The sequence below is a fragment of the Cyprinodon tularosa genome, unplaced genomic scaffold (genome assembly GCF_016077235.1).
Source record: "Cyprinodon tularosa strain WSP-4 unplaced genomic scaffold, ASM1607723v1 ctg525, whole genome shotgun sequence".
Lineage (NCBI taxonomy): Eukaryota > Metazoa > Chordata > Actinopteri > Cyprinodontiformes > Cyprinodontidae > Cyprinodon > Cyprinodon tularosa.
The window spans coordinates 831934-852500 of record NW_024039258.1 but is presented as its reverse complement, the minus strand read 5'-3'; the positions used below and the strand labels follow the sequence as shown (position 1 = coordinate 852500).

The window sequence follows — 20567 nt, the reverse complement described above, 5'->3', positions numbered from 1 at the left end:
TTACCCACAGCAAAGCTAGAAATATGACGCCACTCCTGGAAATTGACTAGCCAACATGGCGGATATACAAACTAAAATTCATAGCGATAAAAATACTTAGGAATCTTCGAACAGTGAGGGTATTTCAATGGATGATGAACAGAAACAAGTCAACAAACAGGTCATGCAAAACCGCTGCACCATATGTACGAGCCTCACGCACTGTCAGGCGAGAAATATATTTAGGCATTTTTAGGCCTCTCTAAGACCCCACTACTCTCTTTAGAGCAACACATTGCTATACATCTCCATGACATTGCAGATAACAGCAAAAATGAATTGATCAAAACTTAAAATTTAGTTTTAGTGGCCATAGCTGTAGCATTAAGCTGCTATGGCACGTTCTCAGCTTTGCCTAAACGATCTCAATCTTTTTTGGACCATTTGTTAACCATAACCATTCATCGAGCATCTTATCCCCATGGTGATACATGTAGTGGCAGTGGCATGCTGTGGGGATGTTATTATTCTATTAAGATGCTCGAAATAATATAATTAAACTTAAATGGATCTAAATCTTACCTCTCTGGCTGGAATATCCCCACAAAAGGCTTGCAGATGTGTTTTACAGTTTAAAATCATAATCATGATAACTTTTTGTTGCTCTACCACATAAAATGCAAATAGAATCCATTAAAAATGTAAGGTTGTAGCGTGCCAATATGTAAAGGAAACATTTGGAAGACTGTAGAGCAATAGCACTGACTCTTTAGTAGTAAATGGGAGTATAAAAGATGCAGCTCTTTTGTTCCCAACCACTTTGATTCTTTCGGTTTTCAGTTTTAGATTAATACTGCATGCGTGTGCACTGATAAAAAGAAGCTTACCCCATGTTAAATGTTGGAGGTTGTGTAAAGTTGAATCCTCCACCAGTTGATCCTGGCTGGGGTGCAATGGAGGGATTGGCAGAGGGGGCGGGAGAGGCTCCAGATCCACCTCCAAATGTAAACACACCTGAGGAGTTATTTGTGGCTCCAAAAGCACTGGCTCCTCCAAACTGAAAGCCTCCACCTGATGAATAAAAAAAGAAAAACATATAAATTAATTATATGATCCGCACAGGTTAAACTGGTAGCATGGTAAAAATGGGATTACTCACTAGGTGCAGAATTTGTAACTGAACCAAATACAGGCGTAGAGTTATTCTGTTGTCCAAAGACGGGGGCCGCATTGGTTTTGGCTCCAAAAGCTGGGGCTGAGGTTTGGGCAGTCGCGGCTGTGAAAGGGGATCCAAAGGTTGATGCGAAAGAAGGAGCCTGGTTGGTTCCAAAACCACCGGAGCCGGCTGAACTGAACCCAAATGGTGACGGGGTAGCAGATGGAGCTGAAAAAGTTAAAATATTTATAATTGTTAATAATGTCTCACTACAGCTATGCATGCATAAGTGAAGGTTTTAAAATAAATGCAGACCTGATGAAGAGGCAGCAGAGGGCGCCGCCGCTGCTGCAGCTCCAAAGTTGAAAGAGGGAGCAGCAGGAGTAGGAGCTGTAGCAGCAGCAGCATTGGCAGACGCACCAAAGATGAAGGGTTGAGCTGGTGCTGGAGCCGACGCTGGGTTCAGAGGAGCACTTGACGGCGCTGCAGCCTGGTTGTCCTGATTTTGTCCAAAGACAAAGGCCTTGGTAGCAGGAGCGTCACCGGTAGTCGAAGAAGGCTGACCAAAAACAAATGTGCTGGGAGCTGCAGAAGATGAAGAAGTTGATGCCGGAGCGGTTGTGGAGCCGCTACCGAACAAACTGGAAGTCGGAGTTGCAGACGCTGAGGTGGTGGCGTTTGGTGGATTATTAGCCAGAAAAGAGAACGCTGGTTTTGGATCAGACGTGGAATCTGTACAGGAGGAGAGGGACGCATTTAGCAATGATGACAAAAAAATTAATACCGTATTTTCACGACTATAAGGCGCACTTAAACGTCTTTTTTTTCCCTCAAAATGTGCGGTGCGCCCTATGGTGCGGTGCGCCCTATGTGTGTTGTAACTGCGACTTTTGAGACCACCTCATTGAGGAGATGATGAATGAGTGGCTGAATGTAAGGAGACCAGGTGTTTTTTTTCCACTCATCACCATCGCTGTTAATATGTAACTCCATGCGTGCCCATCTCACAGCTGATGTGAAAAACATGGGGAAACAAATTAACCCTGTGCTCGCTGTTCAACCGCTCGACATCGGTGTGAACCGGACCCAGCAGGTGCAGCAGAAGCAGCGAGTTTAAATGCAAAGGTGCAGCACGTCGGGAAGCGTTTAAGCATCTGACGCACCGCCAACGCGCTGCTGCTGCTCGAGATGGAAAAATTGAAGTTTTGCTGCTGGACGCGCCGCATCAACCAATCAGAGAAGCTGATCTGGGAGCTGACAGCGAGACAGACACAGCGCTCTGATGACATATGATATTAACGCAAATGGAAAAGGCTGGATGGATGAGGAGATGATGAAAGCGTAGCTGAGGGAGGTGTAGCCTATGTGAGGAGACCAGGTGGTTTTTTCCACGCATCACCATCGCTGCGTGCCCATCTCACAGCCGATGTGAAAAAAAAGGTGAATCAAATGGATACTGTGCTCGCCATTATCCCGGGGGTCTGACAAAGGAACTTCAACCGCTCGACATCAGTGTGAAGCGGCCGTTCAAAGTAAGGCTGCGAGCGGCGTGGGAGCGATGGATGGCCGACAGAGACCACAGTTTCAGGATAAGTGGAAGGCAGCGCCGGGCAAGTTACGCCACAGTTTGCGGATGGATTGTAGATGCTTGGACTAACGTGTCTGCTGGCTCTGTTGTTCAAGCTTTTGCAAAAGCCGGCATTATTTCTGAGGAGCTGCGCTGCACGGAAAGTGACTGACAGCGAAGAAGGGGAAATTGGCATGTCTGATTTAGCGCAGCTGTTTTATTCAGAAACAGAGGATGATGACTTTGATGGGTTTGATTAATACTTTGTAATAAATACATGAATAAAGCACAATCATACTCAGTTTTGCTCCCGCTCTATTTTTCTACCTGAAAACTTAATTCAACAGCAGCCTCTGGGCGGGTCTCCTCCTCTTCAGCGCGGTGGCTGGCAGGTGTTTTTTCATCTAAATAATCTAAATCTTGCAGCTATATTTGCTGTGATCAGTGGTTATAAAGTAGTTTTAATATGTTTTTAAGTGAGAAAGTCCACCTGAAAACTTCATAATTGCAGTCAGTTCATCCAGATTATCTATTTCTGTCGGAGGCGCTCAGACCCCCACATACCAGCGGTGCACCGACAGCAGAAATCCGTTCAACAGCAGCCTCTAGGCTGGGCAGCCTCCGGGTTCACATGGTGGCTGGCAGGTGTTTTTCATCTAAATAATTTAAACTGCAGGCACCCATAAAAGCGAACATATTCCGTCGGCAGGTTTCAGGATTTTAAGTTAATTTAGGAGTGATCACAGCGCTGTGTCATCTGCGATGCGTCTGTCTCACGGCCAGCACCCAGGTTTGATTAATACTTTTTAATAAATACATGAATAAAGCACAGTCATACTCAGTTTTGCCTCCGCTGTATTTTTAAATATGCAGTAGAGGTATTTAAAGGTAGTAGAGGACATGTACCTGTATATAAAAAACGCGCCCTATAGTCCGGTGCGCCTTATGTGTGTGTTAAATACAGAAATGGGACACATAACTGAGAGTGCGCCTTTTAGTACGGTGCACCTTATGGTCGTGAAAATACGGTAAATAATTTAAACGGCAGGCACTAGGATAACGGTAATAAAAGCGAACATATTCCGTCGGCAGGTTTCAGGATTTTAAGTTAATTTAGGAGTGACCACAGCGCTGTGTCATCTGAGATGTGTCTGTCTCACGGCCAGCTCCCAGGTTTGATTAATAGTTTGTAATAAATACATGAATAAAGCACAGTCATACTCAGTTTTGGGCCCGCTGTATTTTTAAATACGCAGTAGAGGTATTTAAAGGTAGTAGAGGACATGTACCTGTATATAAAAAACGCGCCCTATAGTCCGGTGCGCCTTATGTGTGTGTTAAATACAGAAATGGCACACATAACTGAGAGTGCGCCTTTTAGTACGGTGCGCCTTATGGTCGTGAAAATACGGTAAATAAATACTGCCTTCTGTTTTTGTAAACCCTAATATCATGTAAAATTGTGGGTGCAATATCTTTGTCTTACTAAATGTATACAAGGTTAGCAATTCAGTCTAATGAAAAAGGACCATACTGGTACCTGCAGCACTTTGTCCAAAGCTGAAAGGTGGCTTTGAGGCTTCTGAAGAGGATGTTTCACTTTTCTCCGCTGGTTTGCCAAACGTAAAAGTGGGTGGAGGCTGTTCTGTGGGAGCACTCTGCTTTCCGAAGGAAAAGCCTCCAGATGGAGCAGGATCCGTCTCCTTTTTTGGAGCGCCAAAGACGAAGGGCGATGGAGCCGGAGAGGGAGTTGCCTCCTTCTTCTCTTCTGGCTTTGCAAAAGCAAATGCTGGAGCAGCCGGCTCCTTACCTACCTGCAAAGATCCAAAAGTAGCGCCCACCTGTGGTGTGCCGGTCACCAAATTTGGCTCACCTACTCTCCCGAATACAGACCCCTTAGCAACAGCTGTGGTTGGGTTGGTGATAGATGATGTGGTGTCAGTTGAAGATACTGCTTTATCGCCATTCTCTTGTAAATATGAAAGAGGAGTTATGGTAAGAGTGGTTTCTGGTGTTGTTCCTGCAGGATTAGTCAGTCCAAAGGTGAAGCCACTTTTAGAAGAAGAGTTATTGTCTGTGCCAGATGACCCACTTCCCAAAGTTACCCCGCTGCTCCCCCCAAACTTAAAAGCAGCAACCGTGGCAGGCGGGTCTGACTTCTTGTCATCACTGGGTGCAGCTCCGAATTTAAAACCCTCAGAGGAGCCCCCAAACTTAAACCCTGATGAGGCGGTATTGTCTTTGGAGGAGGACTCTGAAGAAGAGCTTCCAAACGGGACTCCAAATTTGAATCCCGCTGATGATGATGATGAAGAAGACGATGACGACGACCCTGAAGTCCCAAACTTGAACCCCCCAGATCCAGCTGTACTGTCTGATGTGCCGAACTTAAAACCACCAGGAGCGGAGGTAGAGGAGGCTCCGGCAGCTGAGGAGCCAAAAGACCCAAAGGCTGAAAAGAAAAAGTAGAACATCAGTTTTAAGATATTAAAAGAAACATCCCATATTTTAGTTCCCAAAAATTACTTTAAATTCTAAAAACTGGGCATCTTATACATACAAAGATGTGTATACTGCAAAAAAAAAAAAAAAAAAAAAAGATATATAAATAAGTAATGTTTTTCTTAAAATAAGTGCATTTTTTGTTGAATTGAGGATGTGAGACCCTTTGCCAATGTAACGAGACAATTTACATTTAAAATAAGAAAAAAATAATTGCATTGTCTTATTTAAAGCACATATCTAATTATCTTATTTTAAGAGTAAAAATACTCATTCCATTGGCAAATCATTATTTATCTACTCAAATTAAGATTAAATACACTTGATTTACGAAATTTGTACTCATTTCTAGATCGTTTTTGCAGTGTATAAAGAAAGGAAAAATCATAAAATTGTAATCGCATTATTAGTTGAAAAAATTACAAGTTAGATTTTTATCCAAATTGTTTAGCCCTACCTTTGCTGCATGATGTTAAATGCTGTTGCTTCATGAAGTTAATAACTACACTCAATGTTTTTTTCTTTCCTCTACGTGTGGCTTTCTCCTCCTCCGAGGAAAAAGGACCTAATATTTAGTGATAGCTGAGTCTACCTCTATAATATGGATTTCTACAGCAGTTTTTCTTTGGATGGACAAATGCTCAATTCTGGTGTTGTGAATTTATAACTATCTTTCTTGGGCCCCTTTCTCAATTGGCTGTGCCAAGTCATTATTTTCTATAATTTTTTCCTCATGTAAATTTAATTTGCTTAACTACTGAGTCTCTCCTCAAGAATCACTGAATTTGCGTTCTTTATAAAACTGTGGCTAACTTCCTTTCCAAAACCGCAGAAAGCATAAGTGGCTCTGAAGATTTCAGTGTAATCCATCAACTAGTATTTTCTTGAAATGTCCTCCCTAACAAAAAATTCACAGCCAACCTTTAGTGGGACCATAATAAAATGGATGCAAATAAAAGTAGCATCACCTTGTCAATAGGGCTGGGCGATATGCACCAAAGAATTTATCTAGATATCTTTAAGCTCAAAAGCGATACAGGATATATATCTTAATTTTTTTTCCCCTTTACATAAGAGGATAAGTAATACTATTTTTCTGCAAAACAAAACTGAAAACCATTTAAGTGTAAACATAAAAGATACAGAGCAAACAAAAGAGCTACTTTGTACTTTCCACTTTCCTTCTCTCATAGGACTCAGCACGGGTATAAGTGTTTTTCTTATGTTTTTTTGCAGGAGAATGGGAAGAAACGGCTAACTGTAGCCGAATCTTTTGTGCAAAGCACAGTATATGACATGAAAGGAGCAGGGTCGCTTTACATTGTCAAAGACATGGTGCCCTGTTTATACTTATTGCCTTCCCTAATAATTAAGGAGAAAAAAAGAAAACAGAAAAATCGCAGAAAAATTCACAATTCGAATAAAAAATCTGATTTTGTATTTTTAGGCCATAACATCCAGCCCTAAGTAGCATCCTGTTCATACTCATTAAAACATTTTTTGTAATTGATAATAAGATATGCAACACTCCAACCTTTAGTTGGGACTTATAATCACCATTTTTTACAAGACACATTTTCCTGTTGTTGGTCTGACGTAATCCAAACTGGGCCATTCTTTTTCTTTTTGCTTACCAGTGGATCTTCAATATATTCTCCCATGTTTTCCCCCCTCCTCTTTAACCTCAATCATTTCCTGCTTGTTGCACTGAGTAAAGGTATTATTTGGGTTCTACGTCTACACAGAGGGTGACAGTGGTACTGGATGAACAAATTTGGCCCTGCAACTGCGAGGTTTTCAGTTTGAGCCCTGGCTCCAGCTTTTAGCATCATTGTGTCCTTGGGCAAGATACTCCACCAACATTGCCTACTAATGGTGGTCAGAAGGCTCGGTGGCGCCAGTGTACGGCAGCATAGCTTCTGTTAGTGGTGTTTTAGTGTGTGGGAATGGGTGAATGAATGTAGTGTAAAGCACTTTGGTCAAATCCCCTGACTTGAAAAGGCGCTAAATACAGTAGCAGCCATTCAAATGGCCCTTCCCAGTCAAACGGCAGCCGAATGGCAGCCATCTTCCAGCCATTGGAGTGACCCCGTCCTTCTCCTGGGCGTGCATATTGCTTTACTCTGACTCCACCCTTTCACTGAATTACAGGGTCTGACAAGGAGAAGGCACTTCTCTTTAGATCTTAATGTCCACAAATAATAAAAGAAGGAATATTTAAATACAAAGATTGGTGTTTGAAAAAGGAATCTTAGGGGATCAGCCAAGGGCCCTTCAAGGAAAGTGGGGAAATTTTGAATGGCTACTACAGGCCATTTACTATATATGTAAGGCCATCCTGCCTTACATCAGTTCAGGTGTTTCTAAAGGTACACAAGTTGACCCTCTACCTTTGTAAAAATAGCACATTTTTAAAATTCATGAAAAAATATCCAGAGCCAAGAACAGCAACTTAAAATATAAATATAAATATATATATATATAGTCCCTTTCAGTACAATAAAGATTTTAATGAATGAAAATAAGTTGGGGTTTTTTACCTTTGGGTTCTACTTTAGCTCCGGGTTTGGTCGACTGACAAGCAACACATTTAACATCAGCAGCTTGATTTTGCACGAGACATACATCACATTCCCATGCTCCTTCAGGTTTCTTGAACTTGTCTAACAGACCAAACCCTGGGGCACTGCTGGCTGCTGAAGAGACAGTTGCTGAAGCTCCTGTTGATGGGTTTAAACAGAAACACTGTTTATTAAACCAAAGCTAAATCAAGGAAAACATCACAGTCATGCACCCGCAAGTACCTGGTTTAGCAGCCGTGCAGGCCACACACTTGCTGTCCTCTGCCTTGTTTTGCACCATACATGTATCACATTCCCACGCACCCTCTGGTTTTTTGAACTTATCGCCAAAACCGCTGATTGTGGAAACTGGGTCAGAGGGTGTAGATGTAGTCTTAGCAGCTGAAAAGGCTGGAGGGAAAGTTAATGAGGGTTTAAGTCCTGTCCCGGGTTTGGCTGTTTCACAGGCCACGCACTTCACTGCGTCAGGTTTGTTGGACACTAGACACGTATCGCATTCCCACGTTCCTACAGGTTTGGAGAAGATGGGGCTAAATCCTGTTGTGGTTAGAGTGGTGGAGCCGATGCTTGTGCTGCTGCTCTGTTGCCCTGCTGAGTTGGCAGATTTTTTGCTCTCCGCCGATTTGGGTGAGGAGTTCAGCTTTGGGGCCTCACTGCTCCAGTTCACCGAGGCACTGTACAAATTACCAAATCCTGCCGAGGAAGGAGGCAAAGAGGAGGAGCTTGTGCTAGATGTAGGAGTGGTCTTGGATAGGTTGGATGTATTTTGGGGATCTGCGTTGGCGCCAGGAGAATTTTTAACTACAGGGGAGGCAAAACCTGGGGGGAATAAGGAGAACATTTTAAAAACTGACTACCATAACAGGTGAGTTTTACATCTTCTTCAAAAATAACAAACAAATTTAAAGCCACAGAATCTCACCAGGCAATTTGAGAAGATCCAGCACACTGCCTTGCTTCAGGGTCTTGGCCGGTTTGAAAGGTCCTTCATATTCCTCTGTGCTCTTGCTTGCAACAGGCTTCGCTGTGTAAAATGGAAAAAAACAAAACAGAGCGGATAGGTCACACTATGCAATCCTACTCAGGATTCACACCTTAAAATTACCGCAAACGAAAACATTTAAACGACACAAATGCACAGAAATGTCCTGTTGTTAGCGCTACAGTTAGCAGTCGGTAAAACCTCCTAACCTGCTACTGCTGTGGGCGCTGTGAGCTTCCCATTTGACATGGAGGGTGTTAACTTTGCAACAGGTGCACTGAAAGTGAAACCAACCTATAAAGAAAGAGAATACAAATACATTTAAGACAGATCCATACAGGCAGTAAATTTATTTATAAAACAGTATTCAAAGAAGTGAAATTATTACTCACAGATGGGGAGTAAGAAGGTGGACTGGCAGCTGTTGCTTTGACAATAGGAGAGGAAAATGTAAAAGGTGCACAGGGTGATGTTGAAGGCTTTGGTGGATCCTGAAGACGAAAACAAAAACATGAGTTATTCTGTCTACTGTGATGCTTCAACAGGAGCTGGCTCCAACACCAACCTTATTTGTAATCGTCTCCTTAGCAGGAGTAAAAGTTGTGAGGCTTGGGGAGGAGCTGATCGAGGTGGACGTTGGCAGAGATGAAGCGAAGCTGAATGTAGGCAAAGACGATTTGTTGATGGGGAGTGAAATGCTGGGAAAGGTCGGTACCTCGACCACCTTTAGACAGAAAGCAGTTGTATGCATTCAAATTAAACCTGCAGTTACAGCCGAGGGTGATGTTTTTTTTTTTTCAAACAATTAATCGATGCCTTACCTCATCATCTTCAGGGTGTTTGGATGAAGGCCGTGCAGTGGTTCTTTCTCTTCTCATTTTCCCCCCTCCAGTGCTCAGGCTGCTGGTTGCAGGGGTGCTAGACAGGGGGTAGACTGGGTCCCTGATGCGTTTTGTGCTTGATAAAACAAACATAAAAAGGTTTGTTATTAGAGATGTTATGGTTTAAGCATTAGGCTAGACTTATGACTAGGCTATTTTGTATGAGGATATTAGACTAAAATGAAAATTTGCTTGTATTTTTAATAAAAGTTCTACACCTTTATATAAATGTGTTCTCATCCTATATTTTACCTTTGAGAGGGACCTGGGGTTGCTTCAGGTAGTTGTGGTGATTGTCTTGTAGGCTACAGGAAATTAAAAAGAGAAAGATAGCATGATTGTTAAATTATGTTTTAACTAACTGCTCAAAAAATAAAGGGAACTTTAAAACAACACCTTCTAGATCTTAATGAATAAAATATTCTAATTGAATACTTTGTTCTGTATAAATCTGAATGTGCTGACAACAAAAATCATAAATGGATATCAGGTTTATTAACCAATTGAGGGCTGGATTTAGAGTGACACAGAAAATTAAAGCTACAGATACAAAGAAGAAATAGATAAGGAAAGGAAAGAGAAAAAAGAAAAGATGCAGGCCTAAAGGCAGGAATTTAAAGGAAGGTGATGGTCTAAGAAAGGAACATGTCCTACAATTCTATATATATATGAATAAATTATATCTCATTTATGGTAAAAAAAAAAAAAAAAACATATCTGCAAGCTACTGACCGTCTTTTCTCTTGCAGCCCTGTCCAGGGTTCTAAGGGGTCCTCCTGGTGTCAAAGTTGGCCTGAAAGAAACAGATCGATTTCCTGAAACAGAAGGTGTCGTCGGAACCACCAGTTTCTGCACAGGAGGAAGGTTTGAGTCCATCTATGGAAAAAAGTAACGAAACAGAAGAATAAATAACCCCCCAAAAAAAGACAAACAAGACAAAGGAGGCTTCTTTCCTGTACTAATGCATTGCAGTAATCTGACCTTAAAGTTAAATAAAAAGTTTTTACAACACTGCAATTAAATATTTAAACACCGATTTAGCATTATCCCTAATGCTGAAGTTTAAAACAGCAAAGTGAATTTACTTAAGATAAAAGTATAATTTAAAAGCAGCATCTTTCGTTTGTGCTTAATGAAAGCTGACATTGTTTTGTTTTTTTTGTATTTTAGAAGTGGTTGCTGTTAGCCATTAAAGAATCACTAGACCATTGTTCCATCGTGGAAAGAACAGCTGTGACAGCTGGACATGCTGGGCAGAAAGCAAACGGCTGGCAAAGTGAATATGGCACTGACATGAAGCCAAATGTATTCTGATGTGCATCAGACCTGCACATGAATGTCTACACATACTGTGGACTAAAAGTGCAGAGCAGCTGGATGGGAGCGTGTTCATGACTGTACGAAGCACAGACAGACAACTAAAGTCAAGACAAGATGAAACATGTGTTGCTAGGTTTGCAGACAGTAACGTTCTGTTCACTGTTAGCAAATCAGAAATTTGACTGACTTTAACCAGTTGAAGAGTAAAGTTTTCCAAATCGATCAGAAAAACAGAGGATGAACCTTTGGGAGAGCTGCATCCATTGATCCTTTTTACTACTGTATATATGTTTAACAAAGGAAAATATCACTGAAATTAAATTGTATTGAAAGATAAACTCATTGCCCATACTCAATTTTTCTCTAATTTCTTAATGATATAATTATGATCAATATATGCTTACAAACTGCTACTTATATGTCTCAACTCCACAACAAAACTTTAATTTTATGTAAAATGTTTTACATTAAACTAAAATAACAGGAACTCAATACTACTTACTCGTTTTTTCTTTGACTGGGAGCCATCTTGATTCAAACCATCCATTGACTGCAATAGAAGTTAAATTACATGTTTAATCACAGACGTTGCAAGCTTGAGATCGCAGTTTAATGTGCTGAAGTCTTACAGTGGAATGACTGGGGGAACCTGCTGCTGCTGGGATTCTCTTTGCATCCTGTTGATGAAACATTTGCAGTATTTTAAATGATTAAAAACTGTCAGACAAAAGCTAAAAATCTACATTTGGGCTTGAAGGATGCATTTATACTCACAGCCAGGGGGCTGGACATACGCTCTAATGACTGCAGGATTCGCCTTGCAGTGGCGCTCGTCACCCCACAGGGCTGAGCACCCGCAGGTTTGGCCTTTATCTGTCTTCTCACTGGGGCCTGCAAATCCAATGAAACGGCTTAAGTCCCTCAAATTCATATAATCAGGTCACAAATCAAAACAAATCCTTAACAGTCAGAATGCTACGTGAAAATGTAGGGTGAAAGTAGGTAAATTCTGATTAAGCATTACTAAACAGTTTGTAATTGTAGAAGTTCGTAAACTGTAAAAGGTCACCTGATAAGGTGTTCCAGGACGACCACGGGAGCTCCTGACTGCAGCTGCTCCACCATACGTGGTTTTCCCAGGGTAGAAAGCTGAATCTCCCAGCTGGCTAGAGTTCAGCAGGGAGCTGTTTAATGTGGACTAAAAGAAAAGATTGGATAAAACATAAGCATTGTATTGGAAACTGTGTGATTTTATCTGGAATTGTTTTTAAGGATTTTGTTTCAGAGATACTTGACAATAACCCTGTCCTTTAATTAAATGGACTAATAAATATAACAGGGTATTACATGATCAATAAAAGGTTACACTTAAAGGTTATCACATTTTTCAGAACCATCACTATTTGGGTATGGATCCCTTTAGCAAGCAGGCTATAAGTCAGTCAGGGTTAAATTAAGAGCATCTGCACCCGTCCAAATGGGGTCAGTTGGATTTTAATGTGGACTTTGACTAGGACATTTTAAGAGAATAATAAAGTTTAATCTAAACTAGGGGCTCTTAAGCCTGGTCCTTTGGGCCCACTGTCCTCCATGTTTTCAATAAATGAATTAGGAAGCAATCCAATTAGGCCATTTAATGGGGTGAGATGTTTCATTCAAAATTAAACAAATGCTGTTATAAATCAAAAATTGTATTTAAACAGGTAAATGCTTACAGAAAAAACATAATACACTTTGCAGCTTATTTTGTCATTTTAAAAAAACTCCACCTCTTTAATTAAATGTAAAAACATCACATAAAAAGAGCCTAAAAATAAATATTTAAAGTAGCTTTACAAAAAAAGATATTTTTTATGAAATACAAATATATATATATATAAATCCAAAATAGATATTAATGATTAGATCTCACGGTAAAAAAAATTCAAAACACTTTTTGTTCCATTTCTTGGAGATATATTAATAACAGTTTTTTTTCCCTTTAATGTTGACTGACTAAAACCCATCTAGGACCACTGTTGAGAATGACTGATCTAAAACCACGGCTTTACGGTTCTAGTTGGTCGAACAGGTTGGAATTCCAGTCGTGCGTCTTTGGGTGAATGGGGGTCTTTCTCTCTGTACTCCAGCTTCCTTCCAACAGTCCCAACTCATCAGTTAGGTTAACTCATCTAAATTGTTGTGTGTAACATGTTGACAGACCCAAACTGGGTTGTAAGATTCTTCAGGCCCCCCATAGTTACCCCGGACATGTTAACTGCTTTGCGTTACCCGGTCTGTCAGCCTAGTTGAATGCTTTGCCGATTCTCAAATAAATAATTGAAAAGTGTTACACTAGATGGACAAGGTTTATGGTACTCAACTCTGCTTCACTTCTTTTTCCCTAACCTGTCTGATGCATTCCGTGTTTTAATGATACTTCATAAACTCATCAAAATAGATGCATTGATACAATATCCAGATTGGTTATTATTTAAAATGATCCCTGCTCTATATACAAAATTCTAACAGCTGTACTATTAACAGCTCCGAGCCCTTCTGGTAAGAAGACAAACCCTGAATATCGACCATTAAATACTTACATTGGAGGAGTTTCCAAAGACAGACAGGTTAAATGAAGGCTTTTTGAGGCTGGACTGAGACTGCTGGGGTCCAGAGCTTGTTCTATCCATCTCTGGGGACCAAAGCTGAGGAAGTGAAGCAGTTTTGGAAGTCGGAACATCTGGAAAAAAGAAAATGATCCATCTTAATATTCACTGAAACAAAATCAAAATGTTTAGTAAAAGACGTGAATGTCTCATCCCTACCCTTGTCTGATGCACGGGAGGAGAACCCACTCGTTGTGGAGATGTTATCATCTTCATGTTGTGAGAGGTTGTCCTTGATTTCTTTGACCAAGGAGAAACCTGTGGAAAAGGGCCCAGGGGCTGAGGAGGTGGAGGGCTGAGAGAAGAGGCTGCTAGAGGCTCCCATTGTTTGGGAAGAAGCGTCCATTGGGGTAAAGTGGAGATGAGAACGACTCAGAGGAGGCCTGGAGAGCACGTACTCCTGAAAGTTTAGGGATGCCCGGCTGGTTGAGGGTTCTGAAAAATTAAGCGTGAAACTAAGCTCCAGAATAAAAAAACATAAACAATTCTCTGTCAAGACAGGTACAGCCCCTTGCCTGTATTACTGGTGCTTGGCTCTGGGGAGTCACGTCCATCAATGGGAGGAGGTCCCTCTTCATTGCCATTAGGAGGAGGTGGTTGGCAGTTCTGCTCTGTCTCTTGTCCCATCTTCTCAGCAGGACCATCTTCATTCTTGAAGTATTTCTGTAGCCAGGATGGAACGATGCTCTTCACTGTGTCCGTCACTCGACTGATGAGCCCAGATTGCTAAAAAAAAAAAAAAAACAGAGAGGATACACTTAAAAATTTTATTGTTAAAACACATAGGTATGATCTAAAGTAAATTACATGTTAAAAACAGTAGAAGAAAAATCTCAGAAGCATAACATTGCAGTATGTTATTTATTCCTTCAGCAAAACAATCACCTAACATTTGATTATTTTATCAATCTGCAATGTGCAGAGCCAATTCCGCAAGTATTTTCCAATTCAAGCTTTGTTAATATAACTTCCAGATTCTAGAGTTTAGAGAACTTTAAAATACTACTGCCAGTATGCCAGATTTTAATGCAAAAAAAAAATTATAATCAATGAAGTCCAGGACCACATAAATATACCTTTTTAATACTTCAAATAAAAATGCCCAACTTGTGATTGGCAATTGTTTTTATAATTTATATAAATATCATGATTTTTATCTGAATAGCTCCATTTGTTAAGAGGCTCCATTTATGAAGTATTGTGCTAAACAAAACCAAATGCTGGTATTGGAAACTGCCAGGAATTTGATCTACTACTTAAAAAAAAAAAAAACAAAGCTACTGAAAATGATCTGCACAACATTGGAGAACAATTTATTTATTAAGCAATCAATTTATCAGAGATTAGGTTTAGAAATCTCTCCTTTCTTTTTTGTTCCCTCATTGTGTGGAGCAGATTTGGATATGCAGAATAGAAACAAAAGAGAAAACACACCCAGAAGAAAAATCTGTTACAACAGAAGCATACTAAGTATGTATGTGAGAGTTAAGCTTGGTATAATTCTGTTTCATGAAGGCGGAAGAGCTTGGCCATATTGGACAGAGCAAGCACTGGGTAACCTTTAAAAAAAAAAGAAAAAAAAACACAATATTTATGCTTATGTCCACTTCTCCCCTACAAGCAAAAATAATTTCCATATTTGATAGCTATGAGATCAATTTCACAATTAAAAATGTTTTATTTATTTGGATAAGTTGACAGTATCTAAATAAAGCAGTGCAGCACTACAGGTAGTATGGTTGTTCTTTAAAAAAACAAAAAGGAAAAATATATGACATCAGTAAAACAAAAAAAGGACAAATAGAACAGCATTGTAAGTATTGGCCTGCACAGGCCAGGTTTTAGAAATTATTTTTCTTTTTTGCCCTCTCTTTTACCGCAGGCTGCTGTGGATCATCCTTTGGGATGCCACGCAATGCTTCATCCAAGCAATGATATAACAGATACCCTAAATGTTTGATTTAGATATAATTTACCCAATCAAAACTATAACAATCATCAATCAAGGATGTTTTGAACCTCGTTGACAACTCTGTAATTTCAGCTTCCTGTTGTTGATGCCAACATATCATCAAAACGTATATCCAATTACTAAGGTCTGTGAAAAAATAGCAGTGTTGAAAGGTTTCAATGTTTCTTCTACTTTTTACACCACTCTGCTATTCGGCATCCCGAAAAGATGGGAGACTCAAGTTTGTTTTTTTATATCATAAGACTGATATCGGACAGGATTTTGAACAAATCTATCAACAATCGGGAGATGATCTGTAAACTGTATGTACCATTTTAAATTCAGAGATCCTTAGAGCATTTTCTGTATTTCTAAAAAGGAGGAATTTTATGATAGGCCAATGTTAAAATGTAAATTTGTAAATAAGACAAACACACTTTCAAGATTCAGACTGCTTCGCTTAAGTCTAGTAAATGCCAATACCAGATTTCAATTAAAACTTAAAATAATATACGTTTAACCTATTAACTTATAATAATAACAGCCTACTTCCACAGGCATGTGATGCATTAAATAGTGTGAGAGACATCCCTGCAATAATAATTTATTACTAAAATGTATTGTTAAAGGGGAATGCCGTTTTTTTTTTTTTTACATTGGGCCCTTGATTTTACGTTATTACATCATGTTCTACTCACCCATATGAGTTTTGTGTCATTTGGAGCTGTTCTGAAGATATTCCATTAGGTAATATCCAAGTAGCGTGTTCCTATGGGCAACGAGTTGAAGGCACAAACTAAACTGTTCATAATTTATAATTTATGGTACTCCAGCATTCATAACGTTGGCGAATCACTGTCCCCCAGACATCCGCGGTTATATTTTCATATTTATATTTTTTAAAAACAATGTGGCGCGTGTATGACGTCATCTGCGCGCCGGACTGGAGTTGTGACAGGCAGTCCGGGCCACAGGCGGCTACGCTCTACCCCTTCTATTCGTCTGGCTAGCTAATCTGAATCATTCAATTCCATTTCGAGAGCGTGATCATCTTTGGTGGTAGCACTAGACATCTTCCAGGCATGAGTAAAACTAGCAGCAGTTCAGCGGACAGGATGAATGAACGGTAGGCGGTGCGCGCGGATGACGTCCTACATACTCTGCTTTGTTTAAAAAATATATAAATATAAAAAATATAACCGCGGATGTCTGGGGGACAGTGATTCACCTACAGGTTATGAATGCTTGTGTACCATAAATGATAAATTATGAACAGTTTAGTTTGTGCCTTCAAGTCGTTGCCCATAGGAAGACGTTACCTGGATATAACCTAATATCTTCAGAACAGCTCCAAATGACACAAAACTCATATGGGTGAGTGGAACATGATGTAATAACGTAAAATCAAGGGGCAAATGTAAAAAAAATAAATAAAAAATGGCATTCCCCTTTAAAGGAGACTGCCACAAAGACAAAGCAAGCATTGAACTCAACAAATACAAGCATAATAACTAAGCCTTTATATTGCCCAGTGTAATCAGGATGAGAATATCATACAAATGGTGTTAAGATAAATTTTAATCAAAGGTAATGGGTACCAATTTAACAAGCGGTAGATGCTTTATCATTAGTGAGCCATTTCTCATGTTTGTGCTTCAATCATAGAATTTATGATTACGCTACTTGCAATGTACTATCACAAAATCAGGTTTTTATTTGCCGCTGGTAGCTTAGAGGTTTTTGTTGCGTTTGTTTAAATGACAGCTCTATAAACCTATCCAGAACATAACTTAATGAGGTTTTATAGGCCTAGTAATGACATGTTCTATCATACTTACAAGATAGGACAATAATGGCTTGACGTAGAAATATAGTAGGATGTTTTTTGTTTTTTCAAGGCAGAATATTTTGTTTCTCTTCCTAATTAAGAAACCGTTCATTGTCAGCATCAAAAAACGAATAAAGAAAAAAATTGTTTTTAGGGGATATTTTGGATATTCATGGTATAATGCATTTTGTTGTTAATTAAGAGTACGTGTTTCTAAATTAACCTTTTATGGGTATTAAACTTTTCATACGACTGTAAGGAGTAAAACTCTGTAATTTTATTATTTATGATTTAGTTGATGAAGATCGGATGATATCCAAATGATCTTGATGTTGTTTCTTATGGAATAATTTGACATACATCTCTTCAGATGGTTCAGTCAGACAACACGGTCGGTTAAAAAGCGTCCAAATGCAGTAGAGTTCAATTTACAATTATTAAGTAATGAAGATTGCTAATATTAAGTGGACAATTGTGACGCTATTAAGATTGCAAAATTTGAGTAGGCTGCCCAACAAAATCTGCAGCTCTTGAAAGCAAACACAGTGTAGCCGAACCGACAAGCCGGCTAACCATTTGGAAATTTCCAGTTACAATGACACAGATGTAGTCTCAAGTCACCATTGCAAACATTACGAGGGACGTTTAACCAAAGAAAGACTGTTCTCTGGGCGCCAACTGACCCAGCAGAGACAAACATGTGGGTCCCCAAGCAGCTAAACTCTCTCTGCGCAATAAAACTAGCTGAGGTTTGGCTAACTGAAACTAACGTCCCAAACTATTGTTTCCCAGACAACTTGTACGAAGCAAATTGATTAAAATATCATACCTGGTAACCCGTAGGTGTTGTCAATAGCTAAATACATTTGCCAGTTTAACATGCTAAAAGAAGAAGAACCACATACAACAATGCGGTGCTCATAAATGCTAACTCAAGTTAGCTATATATGCTAATACTTTAAATTCCACTTCATTGCAAGATGCAACTTAGTACACAACTATGAACTTTTATACCGATATACGGTTACTTTAATAACATTGTCGTGTATATAGAAATCTTGATACGCGTAATGTTAAACTTGTCTTAACGTTTAACTCTTGTTGTTTGACCTGTCAGCTCCGTCCCTACTGCTAACTTCAAGCTAGTTCGCTAGCATTTCGTAAACGTGCTAGCAGCGCGTGGAGGCCACGAGCGCTAACAGTAGGCCATAAAATGTCTCCAAGAAAACAATAACAGAACCCGGGAAACGGTGGCAACGCGATCCCTGCGCTGCGCTCCATGTGTACTATTCATTTGAGAACTTTTATTAGTTTTACCTGCTTGCTCTTGGCGTAAGGTTTAGAAGCGATGTGATATCTCCTGCTTCTAATTTTCCCTCCACCCGTGGCCGCCATGGCTCTTTCGTCTGAGTGTCTATCGATATTTCGGCGCCGGATAGCTGTCATCCAGGACAGCGGCCACCTGCAAAGGAATTGTGGGAAATGTAGTACCTGAACCAAACAAAGGATACCCACATTCTCGACTACAGAACTGGGTTTATGTGTTAAAATACCCAAAATACGCTATGGTAGTTTTGTATATGTCAACAGCACACACATAAAGCATTGAGTAAAGGTATGGGATTTTACCCCATTGGCCTAATAGAGAAACAAAGCGATTAATTAAGTGCAAATCTATATAGTTTGGAATTACAGCTTCAGCACATTACTAAAATGAAATTTTATTAAAAATAATCTAAGTGGTTTGGTATGTTTTGTATTCAAGCATATGAAGATGAAACTGTATAAACTAAATAAATATCATCACAATTTATAGATCACAAGTGTTTCCCCTTTCCAATTTCTATTTGTTTTACTAAAATGTCCCAGATCATCCAGCAAAATGTAATGGAAGACACTGAGAACCTGAGGAAGTACAAACATTTTTTTTTTTTAAAGACTATATTATTTATTTTTTTTAACCAAACCAAACACCGGTTTCCAAATTAACTAAATTTAATTGAACAAAAATGGAAACGAAACACTCTGCCAAATAAACAGGTTGGTATATAAAACCAGAGAACCATCATCGATTAAAGAAAAAAAAAAAAAAAAAAAAAAAAAATATATATATATATATATATATATATATATATATATATATATATACACATACATACACAATTATATGCATGTGTACACGATTATATAGAAAACACACACACACATATACACTGCTCAAAAAAAATTAAACACTTTGAAAACACATCAGATCTCAATATGGAAAACAATCATGCTGTTTATTCATACTGATATGGACTGGGTGATGTGTTAGGAACAAAAGGAGGCCACATCATTTGATGGAAATGACACCATTAACCTGAAAAAAATGATGCGGCAGGCTAGTCCACTTTGCTGAAATTTCATTGCAGCAACTCAGAATGGTATTCAATAATTTGTATGCCCCCCCCGTGCGTGTATGCATGCCTGACAACGTCGGGGCATGCTCCTAATGAGACGACGGATGGCGTATTGGGGTATCTCCTCCCAGATCTGGACCAGGGTATCACTGAGCTCCTGGACAGTCTGTGGTGCAACCTGGCGGTGTCGGATGGATCGAAACATAATGTCTCAGATGTGTTCTGTTGGATTTAGGTTAGGTGAGCATGGGGACCAATCAATGGTATCAATTCCATCATCCTCCAGGAACTGCCTGCATACTCTCACCACATGAGGCCGGGCATTGTCGTGCATTAGGAGGAACCCAGGACCCACTGCATCAGCATAGGGTCTGACAATGGGTGCAAGGATTTCATCCCGATAACTAATGGCAGGCAGGGTGCCGTTGTCTAGCCTGTATAGGTCTGTGCGTCCCTCCGGGGATATGCCCTTTACTTAGGTAGTCCATTTTCAAGTCAAAGGAATCCAAAGGTCTTTAAACTATGTTTAACCACTGATGGAGAGAAGCTACACTGTAGCCACAGCTAACATGGGGCACACTAACAATATCTTACACACTAACATTATCTTGCAAAAACACACAAAAACTGAGTTGCATGAGATTAAACTAGCAACCCTGCGGTTGTGGGATGAATGTTTGCATCCTATAGCATTGTCATCACTCACAAGACTGTTGGAAAATAATAAGGGGACCAATGAGATACACAGTTTAACTTTTTGGATGGTGTGAGA

At 39.7% G+C, this 20567-nt stretch overlaps 1 protein-coding gene across 1 annotated transcript in view; it reads right to left on the bottom strand.

Annotated features, from left to right (window-relative positions):
• The window catches only part of nup153 (nucleoporin 153), a 20681-nt gene extending 1827 nt beyond the window's left edge, over window positions 1-18854 (bottom strand). The window contains exons 1-21 of the mRNA XM_038304062.1: window positions 18714-18854; window positions 14133-14343; window positions 13777-14052; window positions 13552-13691; window positions 12039-12167; window positions 11744-11860; window positions 11599-11646; window positions 11472-11519; window positions 10382-10525; window positions 9902-9954; window positions 9590-9725; window positions 9334-9492; window positions 9161-9259; window positions 8978-9062; window positions 8709-8810; window positions 8009-8605; window positions 7745-7924; window positions 4243-5154; window positions 1451-1867; window positions 1139-1363; window positions 867-1050 (exon numbers count right to left, since the gene is read on the bottom strand). Coding sequence (XP_038159990.1) covers window positions 867-1050; window positions 1139-1363; window positions 1451-1867; window positions 4243-5154; window positions 7745-7924; window positions 8009-8605; window positions 8709-8810; window positions 8978-9062; window positions 9161-9259; window positions 9334-9492; window positions 9590-9725; window positions 9902-9954; window positions 10382-10525; window positions 11472-11519; window positions 11599-11646; window positions 11744-11860; window positions 12039-12167; window positions 13552-13691; window positions 13777-14052; window positions 14133-14343; window positions 18714-18842 — 4391 coding nt within the window. The 5' untranslated portion in view covers window positions 18843-18854. The remainder of the gene's footprint in view (window positions 1-866; window positions 1051-1138; window positions 1364-1450; window positions 1868-4242; window positions 5155-7744; window positions 7925-8008; window positions 8606-8708; window positions 8811-8977; window positions 9063-9160; window positions 9260-9333; window positions 9493-9589; window positions 9726-9901; window positions 9955-10381; window positions 10526-11471; window positions 11520-11598; window positions 11647-11743; window positions 11861-12038; window positions 12168-13551; window positions 13692-13776; window positions 14053-14132; window positions 14344-18713) is intronic.
• Window positions 18855-20567: the final 1713 nt, after the last annotated feature.